The sequence below is a fragment of the Theropithecus gelada genome, chromosome 7b, assembly GCF_003255815.1.
Source record: "Theropithecus gelada isolate Dixy chromosome 7b, Tgel_1.0, whole genome shotgun sequence".
Lineage (NCBI taxonomy): Eukaryota > Metazoa > Chordata > Mammalia > Primates > Cercopithecidae > Theropithecus > Theropithecus gelada.
In genome coordinates, this window is record NC_037675.1 from 3152701 (window position 1) to 3165697 (window position 12997).

At 46.8% G+C, this 12997-nt stretch overlaps 1 protein-coding gene across 1 annotated transcript in view; it reads right to left on the reverse strand.

Moving 5' to 3' along the window:
- Positions 1 to 4677: 4677 nt before the first annotated feature.
- The window catches only part of ZNF592 (zinc finger protein 592), a 56851-nt gene continuing 48531 nt past the window's right edge, over positions 4678 to 12997 (reverse strand). Inside the window, exons 7-11 of the mRNA XM_025392236.1 lie at positions 12583 to 12742; positions 12182 to 12469; positions 11847 to 11959; positions 11080 to 11215; positions 4678 to 9217 (exon numbers count right to left, since the gene is read on the reverse strand). Coding sequence (XP_025248021.1) covers positions 8687 to 9217; positions 11080 to 11215; positions 11847 to 11959; positions 12182 to 12469; positions 12583 to 12742 — 1228 coding nt within the window. The 3' untranslated portion in view covers positions 4678 to 8686. The remainder of the gene's footprint in view (positions 9218 to 11079; positions 11216 to 11846; positions 11960 to 12181; positions 12470 to 12582; positions 12743 to 12997) is intronic.

The window sequence follows — 12997 nt, forward strand, 5'->3', positions numbered from 1 at the left end:
CTTGATGAAACATTAAATGCCTTCAACAGCTCCTTGAGCAATATGGCACTGAGAGCCTCAGGCCATGCAAGAAGTTCCTCTCTGGATGCATCCACTTTGCCAATGTTCACCTCAAACTCCTGTGCCATGAATGGTAATACCTCACATGTGAGCTTTTTAGGGCAAAGTAGAGTACAACGATCATCAACTTCATTCTGGTCAGAAGACTTACCAGGTCTTATTTTGCTTCTTTGGCACCCATGTGGACTCACACTGAGAGGGCCTTCTCCACAAGCTGTGGCACGGGTCTGAGGTCAGGGGTCACTGAAAACTTCCTTATGAAGCATCATTGGCTTCCACTCCAGTCCTCAATGCTCCTCAAACCACATCTCAATGCGGGTCACTGACAGCATGGGAAATTAATCAAATACCTATCCAACACCTCCAGTTTCCTCTATTTTTCCTTCGCTTGGTTCCACTCATTCTAAAGTCTTAGCTCTGAGTTTAACAAAGCCCAGTTCTTTCTGCTGATCCTGCCCTCCCGTGGGAACTTACTGCCTTGTGCTGCAAGCTGCCCTTCCTGCCAGCTGGTCTGCAGGGCTCTTTGCTGCTTAACTGACCTCCCTCTAAGAGCTGCCACAGCTCCCAGCTCAGGCAGCTGAGCCTCTGTTCCAAGAGGGTGGACACTCCAGGTCCTACTGCTATGGGATGAGCTGGCCACTCTGGCATGCTTCTATCCAGGGACTGGATAGCTGTGTGGCCACAGCTGTGCTTTGGTACATGGACAGCAATTAAAGGATTACTGGCAATGAGAAGTCAGTCCTGATTCTCACTTGATTGGAAAGGGAACTTGGGACTCAATGATAGAGCTGCCACAGCCAAGTGTCTTCCCCAATCTACCTGCTCTGATTCCATCCAGGACTGCCACAAATCTAGGCATGTCCCAAAATAAAGCAATCATTAGATAAGAGCGTGAGTGTGTGGTCAGGGGCCAGCAATTAGTCAGTTGGGCCCAGGATATAAACTTCATTATCTTCAAGTGAACCTAGAAAAGGCTCTTCCCAGCCCAGGCTTCTCCTGGTCTTCTTGCAAGGTAAACTAGTCTTTTTCCTCCCTTTCAAGTCTTTGTCTTTTTCTAAGGAAGTCTTTGAATCTCAGCTCTCCTTTTCCTCAACAGCTGTATCTTCTCATTCTTTAATCCTGCACTTTGGGAGGCTGAGGGAGGTGGATCACCTGAGGTCAGGAGTTCAAGACCAGCCTGGCCAACATGGCAAAACCCCATTTCTACTAAAAATACAAAAATTAGCCAGGCGTGGTGGCAGGTGCCTGTAATCCCAGCTACTGGGGAGGCTAAGGCAAGAGAATCACTTGAACCCGGGGGGCAGAGGTTGCAGTGAGCCAAGATAGTACCACTTCACTCCAACCTGGGCGACAGAGCAAGACTCTGTCTCAAGAAAAAAAAATTAATTCCTCCCAACAACTGCTACCACAATTACTGCTCACCCAAGTGCTGCCGTTGACAAATCAAGCCACTACCTCCCTTTTGAGCTCAATAGCACCATTTCTGTCTATCACTGTCTTTAAAACTGCACCGTTTCCAGGTTCTAAACTCTCCATCTGTTCAAATTCTCCTGCCTGCCCCTCCACAAATTTCTATCCCTTTTCCCACCATTACCTCCCCACACAACCCCCACTTTCCATCTTCTCCTTTTCCTCACTTTTAAGTCATATCAAAACCCCTTCTCCATAGGAAAAGAGTTTCTTAGAAAGCAGCACCTACTTTCTTGTTCAGATACCAAGAATATTCAGCTCTGTTATGCACAATGGATCTTAGGGGAAAATTCTAAGCAAATTGTTCTATAGACTAAAAAAACCCCACAAGAAAGTAGGGATTATGTGTGTGTCCTGTGCTATAATTGAAAGGGGAGACCTAGAATCAGTGGGGCTTCCAAGTTTAATGAATGCCAGATTGAAGAAGAGCTTAATCACTTTCTCCAAACATCAAATGCATCATCTACTACCCCCATTTTCATACAGAATAGAGGCAAAGCCTATAGGATTAAGTCTGAGAAGATCTAGTAGGTCTGTACTTGATCTCAGCCAAAAGGCCAAGAAGCAAAGCGATTTAGTAGATCTGGATGATCACTCTACGTATGATCCCACATCCATTCATGAAACACACTGGTGCTGCAGATCCACTGTTACTTGGAGACTCATTGTGACGGAAGCTTCTCCTAGTTAGAATGGATTTACATGGCTTTATCACATCCTTCTGCATCTCTTTTCCTTATGGTCAATTAAATATTTGCTGATTTTAGTATTCATGCACTGGAAACTCAATTTAAATCTGTAAATGGGTATATATAGATATAGATATAAAATAAGATCTTTTTTTTTTTTTTTTTTTTGGAGACAGTCTTGCTCTGTCACCCAGGCTGGAGTGCGATGGTTCAATCTCGGCTCACTGCAGCCTCCACCTCCCGGGTTCAAGAAATTCTCCTGCCTCAGCCTCCTGAGTAGCTGGGACTACAGGCACCTGCCACCACGCTCAGCTAATTTTTGTATTTTTAGTAGAGACGGGGTTTCACCATATTGAGCAGGCTGGTCTCAAACTCCAGACCTCATAATCTGCGTGCCTCAGCCTCCCAAAGTGCTGGGATTACAGGCGTGAGCCAAAATAAGAGCATTTTTAAAGGCCAACACATGACACAACAAACCAACTCAAGAATTCACCTGGACCTAGGACCCTAATGAAAAATGCCTGGTGACAGAAGGATTTAAAGATGCTTGGAAGTTATGAAGCAGACCAAGTTCAAACTTCAAAAGGCTTGACCAAAAAAAAAAAAAAAAAGCGAGGTACCGTGGCTCACACCTGTAATCCCAGCATTTTGGGAGGCTGAGGCAGGAGGATCCCTTGAGCCCAGAAGTTCAAGACCAGCCTGAACAATATAGCAAGACCCCATCTCTAAAAAGATAATAACAAAATTTGCCAGGCATGGTGGCACACACCTGTAGTCCCAGCTACTTGGGAGGCAGAGGTGAGAGGAGCACTTGAGCCCAGGAGCTTGAGGTTGCAATGGGCTATGATTGTGCCATTGCACTCCAACCTGGGTGACAGAGCCAGACCCTGTCTCTTAAAAAAAAAAAAAAAAAAGTAATAAAATTTAAAAACTTATAAAACTTAGGATGATTAACAAAGAGACTTTAAAAAAAAATAGGTACTCACAAAGAGCTAGAACTCTGAGAAAGCATAAATACAATGCAAACTGAAAAACAAATAAATGTAAATAAAAATGATATTGTCTTGGAGGGGCTGAGTAAAAAGGGATCTTTTCCATTTGTGTATGCATCTAGGTCAAAAGTAAACAAATAAAAAAAAATAAGCAACAGAGGAAATACGAGTTCTTGCCTTTGGGAAGGTCTATTTTGACATGAACGTATATAGAATGAGAAGATAAAAATCAAGATCCCCAGAGATATAAACCAACCCCTTCATTTGACAGATAAGAGACCAAATGACTGTCAGTTACAAAAATGAGACTGCACCCTAGGGCATCTGATTACTAGTCTGATTCATATTATGACAATGATCTTCTCCATTCTATTACTCCACCAGTGAGTTTACTCAAGAAAAAAATTGGGTTAAACTCCCAAGGAAATAATTCTGCAGAAGCAAGAAGCTATATGCTCAGGACTCTTCATTGCATTGATGAAGTAGGGAATTTAAATGTTAAACAGGAAATGGTCAATTATATTGATTTGGCATGATCAATAGAACTCTGAGAAAGCATAAATATAATGCAAACTGAAAAACAAATAAATGTAAATAAGTGATATTGCCTTGGAGGGCAATATCAAAATTGATCAAAATCAAAATACTGCCTCCAAGGCAGTATTACAATTACTGAATTATTGAATTCAATTATTGAACATGATGATTTAGGCCGGGCACAGTGGCTCACACCTGTAATCCCAGCACTTTGGGAAGCCCAGGTGGGCAGATCACGAGGTCAGGAAATCGAGACCATTCTGGCTAACACGGTGAAACCCCATCTCTACTAAAAATACAAAAAAAAAATTAGCTGGGCGTTGTGGCAGGCGCCTGTAGTCCCAGCTACTCAGGAGGCTGAGGCAGGAGAATGGCATGAGCCTGGGAGGTGGAGCTTGCAGTGAGCCGCGATCACGCCACTGCACTCCAACCTGGTCGAAAGAGCGAGACTCCGTCTCAAAAAAAAAAAAAAAGAAAGAAAAATAAAATGATGATTTAAAAGCCATATAGAAACATGTACTGGACATTTTCCGCGTTCAGTGGAGAAAAGTAGGGTACAAAATCAGAGACAGTATACTGTTAGTATACTGTCTGAGTGTGAATTCCAGCTCTGAGTGTGAATTCATCCCTGAGTGTGAATTCCAGCTCTGCCCCTTATTAGCTCCATGGCCTTAAGGAAGTCATTTAACTACTCTGAACCTCGATTTTACTGTCTCCAAAAGAATAATAATAGTATGTATCTTACAGGATTGTTGTGAAGCTAAATAAAAATGAATGTGAAAATAATGTCTGCCATATAGAAATGTTCAATGTTAACCACTGATACTGTCATAATTATACCATAAATTCAATTATGAATGTGCTGAAAAAGGATTGGAAAGTTATAGGCAAAAATGAAAACAACTGCAATGGTAGGAGGAAGAGATTATAAATATGTGTGCTTTTTAATTTTCTCTAAAATGTTACATCATTTTCCAATAAAGAAAAAAGCATTTTAAGTAGGAACCTTAAAACCAAGCATTTTAAGTAGGACCTGGGTCTCAACTTTTCCCTCCAGGGGCCCAAGACTTCCTGTGCCCAGTTCCTAAGGCTCCTGTGGCATCTGTTGGAGAAGGTGAATAGTATCCTGAACCCCTTAGTCAGAACACATTCTAGAATCTAAAAGCTGCTGTCTTGATCAGATCAGACCCCAAGAGAACAGCAGTAGCTACCAATTGAATCAGATTCATTCATTCATGCAGGCATTCACTCATTCATCCATATAATTTTTGAATCACTGTTATATGCAAGGAACTTTTAAAGAATTACTCTGACCCAATGTATGAATTTGGAATAATCTCCAAAATACTATATAAGAAAGCAAGCTTCAGAACACTGTGTATAGAATTCTACTATTTGTATTAAAAATAGATATATAAATATACATATTTATAAACTTGTAAATGCATAGAATTGCTCTGAAAGGATACACAACATATAGATAACAGTGATTAACTCTGGAGAGGGGACTAGAGGCTGACCTCCATGGGGAAGCTTACCATTTATTGTATACCCTTTTGTATTGTGGAATGTCTTACCATGTATATGTATTAATTTTTCAAAACAAACAAAAAATAAAAGAAATTGCCTGGTGCTGAATATACAGTGGTGAACAGGACAGAGGTTCCTCAGTCTTGGGGAAGGCAAAGTTTTGAGCTTACTAGGCCACAATTATTAATTTTTTTAAAACCAGACTGTTTACATAAGTTAAGGGGAAAGTTCTTTCTACAACAATTAGCTTATAATAATTCAGCATATCATTTTACAGAGATAAAGCAGTTGGAAAATAAATACTAAGTAATTTGTCAAGTCTTAGAGTGTATTAAGTTGTAGTTTCTACAAGGGTAGGGATCTTATCTGTTTAATTTGATCAGTAGAGCATTCACTGCAGCATAATGTGCAGATAAACGCTTGTTACAGCAAGCATTTTCTGATGATGACAAATGATAGCACAACCATTTAAAAAAATCTTGCAAAAGAAAAAACCAGAAGATATTGGACTCTGTGTTCCCTGTGAGGGTTAGGCAACCTTTTCTAGATAGTCCTCAAAAAATGATGGTGTTTAAATGGCAAGGCAAATCCCAATGAGAATGAAAGGTTGTAGAGATACCACATGTGTTTTGGAATGTCACAGCGTGATGCTCGAGGCCCTCCTTGGGGTGACAAGGCACAGATGGACTCCAAAGAGAACCTGGCACTTGGCGGGGCACCCCAACTGCATGGGAAGTAGGAAAACAACATCTCGGGGGCTGCAAACCACTGACAAGCTGGCAGCCTGTCAAAGCAGCCTTGGTCACTAAGGAGCACAATGGTTGACAGGCTTGACTCAGCACCATCACTACAGGTGGCCTCTGCACATCGTTTAACCTCTGTAAGCCTCGGTATTCTTCTCGGTAAAATGGAGGACAACTGTGAGATCTTTGTGAGGATTAAAGGAGAGAATCACTAGAAAGTGTTCAGCAAGATGCTGGGCACACAAGCAGGGCTTAAAATGCTATCTTCACTCTTACTAAAGAATGGCTAGGTGTCTGGGCCACTTTATAACTGCTAATCAGCATCTAAGTCCAAACAGCAGACAAAATGTGCTCCACCCTCCATGCCCTAAGGTCAAGTAAAGATTTTCCCACATTCGTATAGTGTTTTACAAACTAGAAAAGACTTTCACATTCATGAGTTCACAAAAGCCCGTGAAGCCAGTTGGATGGGAATTACTAACTCTATCGTGAAGGGGAAGAGAGAGTGAGGTTAAGGGATTTGTTAAGAGCTGGCTAAGGGCAGAATCCAGGCCAGGACCCAGGTTTTCCAGGGAGTGGCTCAACATTTTTCCAACTCATGCTCTTCCCAGGAAGGAGATGTATATCTGGGGTCAGTACAGGTAGCCAAACCTGCAATTCTACCATCTCTGCCTGCTCTCCAGCTACCACTGTGTCTGAGCAGGAAGGGTTCAACCAGTCATTTCAAACCCTTCCATCAGCCTTCTCTGGAACCTGTTCCTGTGAATGGACCCAGGGTACAGGGATGGCTTCCTGCAACTAGAATTAAGCATGGGACAACAGCTACGGCAGGGCTAGGTCTGGCTTTGCAGGTAACTGGAAGCAGGCCTGGGTTGCCCCACTGCCAGTATGGGAGACAGGGAGGTGGCAGCCTTGCCAGGAAGAGCAATTATTAAAAGGGTGCAGACAGTGAGAGTCTCTCTGAAAGTGAGGCAACCTTTCCCACTGCCATTAGCATTTCCACTAAAAACTTGGCATTTGATAGAGGAAAAAAATGTATTTTTTTCAATTGTGAAAAGGCCAGGCATATTTATCTGACTTAATAATTTATAATTGATATTTAATGCCTCCTTGAAAGATGACCTCTAGGCACCCAGCTAGCACCCTCTTCCCTTTACTAGATCCTGCTGGGCCCAGCCCCATGCCACCTGGGTTAGAGGTCACAGGACACCTCCACACAGCCTGTTTCTCCTGCTAGGGTGGGCCCTGACTCCACCATCAGTGAAAAGACAGCCAGTCTTCCAAGTCTAATCCCAGTTCTGCCACATCTGAGTTCTCTGTGGCAGCAGCACTGCTGTAAGAAATAAGAAACCTCTTGAATGCTATAAGAAAATTATAAAATTCCTCTTCTCCACCCCCTTTTCCCTTTTTACCAGTAAGGGGTTCTGTTAGGTTGAAAATCATGTGAAGGAAAGATGAAGGTGCCCAGAAAATTTCGATAGGCCCTAAAGCCAATGCCACTAGCCTGGGGGAGATCTTAGAGATCTCCACATGGTGGAGTCCCTCCTCTCACCCCTTCAGAAGGTCTCTAGAGAACTAAGAAGTACAGGGCTCCTGGTTTCCTAACCACAAGCTCCAGAATCTAGAGAAGACCTTCCTTAGACAGTAGGAAGTGTTGTCCTCCCTCAGAGATGGGACAAACAGGGGAAGTCTGGGAAAGACCCTTGGGTGGAACAGGGTGGGGCCAGGCTCACTTGGAGAGGAATACAAGAGCCTACCTGCATGGTGAGAAGATTTTTTATTTGAAATATAGTCTGAGCAACATGAGTGTAGCCAAGAGGAGGAGGGGCTGGCCTGCCTGGGGCAGCAGCCTCTCAAATGGCACGAGAGCAGGAGTACAAATATTCCAATGTCTGTGTGCCCCAACCCCACCTGTCAGGAAAGGCAAAACGGCAGAACAAAGACCCACCCACAGCGCCTTCTCAAGGAGTCTGGCTCTTGGTGCCTGCCTGCCTTTGCCTTACCTCCTGCTCTCCCCAGGTTCCAAACAGAGGTGTGCAGCAGAGGTTTCTCCCACCCCACCCACAGAGACATGATGAGCCAGTGTGACAATTAGTTCTCAGGACTATTTTGAGGGAAAAGAATCAAAGACAGGGAGGAGGGGCAAGGTAATCAAGGGCCCTTGCCAAACCAGGCTAGGCAGAGCTCTCCCAGAGGGACTGTGTCAGCACCCCTCATTTCCCTCCTTCTCAGGATCTAAAGGCAGGAAGGCGAGCTGGTGTCTGCAGGAAAATAGAGCTCTGAGGAGCGCCCTGGCTGAAGGCAGCAAGCGGGAACCTCCCAGAAGAGCACAGCCACTGTGGCGTTCAAGCCTAGTTGACAGCATTGGGGTTGGGCCACATAAGCAGCTTGGGGTTGGAAGGACACAGACAAGAGATGGGATACCAAGAAGCAGCACAAAGCCATAAATAACAGAAGCAAATTCAGAGCTGTGAGGGTCCTGGCCAACCCCACATTTCCTGGGGCTGGGGGATACCCAGCACTGGCAGCTCAGGGCAGACACTACTCCAGGGTACAACCGGCCACACTCTCACCGGGGGCAGAGCCTTTTATTTTCCACGGTCCGCACGGCAGGTGGAAGACGCTTTGGCACCATCCCTGACCATGCACACTGCAAGGTCTCCAGTCACACCTGAGGGGATAGTGCGTGGCTGTCCTGGTCCTGAGAGGCCTGTGGTTGACTATGATCATTGTGGCCACCATCGTCCTCAGGGGCCTGGCCCAGCAATCTCCTCACCTCTGGGTCAGCCAACAAAGGCTCACCGGCACATTCTTCCAGTCCATTCTCTCTAGTCTCCATGGGCACCTCCTCCCCGGAGCCCTCCTCTGGCTCTGCCACCTCCACTGCCATCTCTGCTGCCACCACCTCCTCTTCCTCTTCCTCCTCCTGGTCTCTCACCTTGTGGACAATGAAGAGGTGGCGGCTGAGGGAGCTGGCAGAGGTGTAGCACAAACCACAGAGGAGACATTGGGCTGTGGAGCTGTCCGCCTGGTGCTGAGGTATGTGGCTCTGAAACTCGAGCCCCGAGTCTGTGGCAAAACTACATTTCGCGCACTGAAAAAGGGACTTGTGCCTTTTGGTGGAAGAGACGGTTGCGCCATTGCTGGTGCCTGGAGCGTCCCCTACTCCACTGACTGGTCTTTTCAGATGGTTCACCTAAAAGGAGAGACAGCGTGAGCACAGTCCAGGCCAAGCCCTGGACATGAGCCCCCAGAGGTAACCATGAGTCCAAGGACTCAAGGAAAGCACCACCCCGGCCAGGGTCACCCTAGCCCTGAATGTTGGTTTATGTTTGGTTTGTTTCAATTCTTTGTTTGTTTTGTAATGTAACATATGCATGTGTCACAATACTCCAAAGGCATGGGAAGGGTATAGAGACTATCCCACTCCCCAGGCCTGCTCTCCAAAGAACATATTACCTGGGTTTGTAGCTCCTCCAAAAGGTATCCTATGCATATACAAAAACAAAACTATTGTCTTTTGCAAAATGATGGCATGCCATGCATACTTTTCTTTTTATTTTTGAAGCAGGGTCTCACTCTGTTGACCAGGCTGGTATGCAGAGGCACAATCACAGCTCACTGCATCCTTGACCTACTGGGCTTAAGCGATCCTCCCACCTCAACCTCATGAGTAGCTGGGACTACACCTGGCTAATTTTTTTTTATTTTATTTCATTTCATTTTTGAGACAGGGTCTCATTTTGTTACCCAGGCTGGAGTGCAGTGGCGTGATCACAGCTCACTGTAGTCTCGACCTCAGGACTTAAGCGATCCTCCCACCTCAGCCTCCTGAATAGATGGAACTATAGGTGCACACCACCACACCCAGCTAATTTATTTACTTATTTATTGTAGAGATAGCGTCTCCCTATGTTGCCCAGGTTGGTCTCGAACTCCTAGGCTCAAGTGATCCTTCCACCTTGGACTCCCAAAGTGATGGGATTACAGGCATGAGCCACCGTACCTGGTATATGCATGCTTTTCTTCACCCTGTTTTGTTTTTGTTTTTGTTTTTTTACTTAACAACATATATTGGAGTGTGTCTCCATAGGAGAACATAGAGACTTCATTCTACAGGCAGCACACTAACCCACTGTGGGAATGAGAAGTCCCCAATGGCTGACATTTAGCTGAGTTCCATCTTTGTTACTGCACACAGTGCTGCAGCAAACATCCTTTAGCAGACTTCTTTATGCCCAAGGCAAAAGATCTCTAATAGATAAATCCTAGAAGCAGAATTGCTGGATCAAAGGGTATGTGCATTTTGGGGGAAGGGAGGATATGCATTTTACAATTGGACAGGTTTCGATACCCCCAGCTCCTATGCATGAAAGGGCCTTTGCCAACCACTGACTTGCCTAATCAGATGGTTCTGATTAGGCAAGAAAGTTTTAAGAATGCCCTGAAACTCCAGGCAGCTCTTAGGGCTTCCCAGACACCCCTGACCCTTCTGTGGAACAGCCCCCCTACCATGGTGTGGAGAGAGGCTGCAGTGAGGAGGAAAAACCAGGCTGCTCCAGAAGTTCACAAGAAATGAGAATAGGGCATGGGACAGGGATAAAGTCATAGGGCAAGGGGCCAGGATAGCAAGTTCTAGGCCTGGCTCCTCCTATAACTAGTGAGAAAGTTGGGGGGTAAGTTGGTCAAACATCATTATCCTCATCTGACAAGGTAGTTCTACGTGCACACGCCTCAGGACTGCTGTGAGACAGAAAGAGAATGGTATGTGTGAAAATGTACCAACGTCCACAGAGCACAGCACACCCCTACAGAGGGGGCCATGGTGACAGGGAAGCAACAGTAACAACAGGCTGACAGGCCACCTTATGGGTCTTTGTCCTTATCCCCTACTTGTGTCCAGTGCCAGGTGGGTCACACAGGACTAGAGAGTGACCCACATTGAGGGAAGCTGTCACTCTGGTTGCTCCATGGCCACAACAGTAGCCTTCTTAATGCCCTTCCAGCTCCAAGCCTCACTGAGCAGCCAGCTCCAGTGGGCAGGGAGCCCATACTCACCTGAGGGGAATGTCCACCTGGAGGTTTGACTTTGGACGTTTGGCTCAAATCAGGGTTTCTGATGCCATGCATAAGGCTGATGTGGCTCTCCAGGAGGGAAGGCCGAGGAAAGCTGGGGCTGTCCTCTGTGCAGTACCTGCAGAAGCACAGCAGAGAGGTCAGGTAAGTGCCCGGGCTGCAGGCTCCCTCAGTGCTATTCACACCAAGGCCAGGAGGGAGAGAGTCTGGAGCAGACTCCTGGGCTGGCTGGTGCTGGGATCCTCAGAGAGATTCAGCCAGCAGGTCAGCCAAGGTGGCAGACAATAGCACATTAGAATACTTGCATTCTTGACACCTGGCCCTCAGCCACAATCTCACTGAACACTCCCTGATGTCACTGCCCACAGACCCAAGTGCTAGGCTAGTAGTCATAGTGAAAGGGCCTGGGTATATCCTAAGGCACAGGCAGATGGTGTAGAAGCCTCTCAGTCCCAGGGGTGCATGGTCACATCACCATCCCTCCTCTTAAACCTCAGGGTGCTTCGTGACTGATGGGCTGTGCAGTCCTGGGCTAGAGAGTGACACGGTAGGGCTCAGGAGCTACCAGGTTCTGGAAGCTGATTTCTGACCTGCCCCTGATTTCTGACTTAGCTGCAACTTCTTCCAGTTGGAAATCACTTCTCTCTTGTCTTAGACACCTGATCTTGCAGCAGAGAAAAGACCCAGTGGTGCCATGGACAGAGTCTTTTGAACCTCAGGCCTCCTCACTACCATCCCCAGGGACTCACCCGCAGGTGTAGACCTTCTTTACTGTGTCGTGGTTGTTGCGGATGTGTTTGCGCAGGCTGTTGGGGGTGTGGAAGGATAGTTCACACTGCCGGCACGGGTACCGCTTCAATGTCTGAGGAAGGAGGTGGCAACACACAAAGCATCAGAACTGTAAGATAGTTCTGGGTGCATCTTTCTTCTCAGATGCTATAGGCAGAAAGGAGGATAATCCCAAAGACCTCAAGATCTGTGGTACCCACGCTGCCCAAAGCACCAGGAACACTAGGAGTTCTGGTCTCACAGAAAGAAGTCCAGAGGACTGGGCTCTGCATTGTGACTGTGTGGCTGCACTTACCCGACCGTGGCTCTTTTTCATGTGGGACACATAGCTCTCCCGATCTGGAACCCATTCCTGGCACTCCTGGCAGGTCCAGCCAGTGTTCCTCAGCCGAGGCCTGGCTTCCACTCTGCGGTGGGCTTCAGGCCTACCCCAGCGGCCAGAAGGCAGGGAGCTGCTCCGAGCAGCCACACTAGTGGCTGGGGGCTCAGTGGGAACTCGAGAGCTGGGGCGGCTTGAGGATGTGTCCACTGAAGACTGGAGGCTTGACAGCTCATCCACATTTCGGGGAACACCGTGAGTGCTCTGAGGATGGGGAGAGCGATTACTGACTGGGCAAGGGGAATGATGCACAGAGTCGGACCCCCAACCTGAGGCATGTGCCCTCCTCCCCAGCCTCCTCCCACAAGGCATCCCACCTTGACATGTTGCATCAACTCCGGCTTCTGCACGAACAAGAGTGGGCACTCAGGGCACTTGAAGACGCCCACCTGCGTCTTGCTGACATTCTGGTAAAAATGCTGCTGAATGTGCCTCTTCTTATTGAAGACCATTTCACAGGAGCACTTATAAATGAGCCTGATGAGACAAGCCCCAGGGTGTGAGGTGGCCAAGGCACCACGCAGCCCCTCCACCCATCTCTGCTCTCTCTGAACCAGGGTCAAGTTTGGGAAAGCACTACCCAGGGGAGCAGCCAATGTGGATGCTCCCCTGCGTCAGGACATCCTTAGTATGACCCCAGGCACCTCTGCCACTAACCCTAGCTCCCTCACCCATTCCTATGCCACCCACTACAGCACCCAGGCTACTCCTGTCTGCCCCACAGGGCCTGCT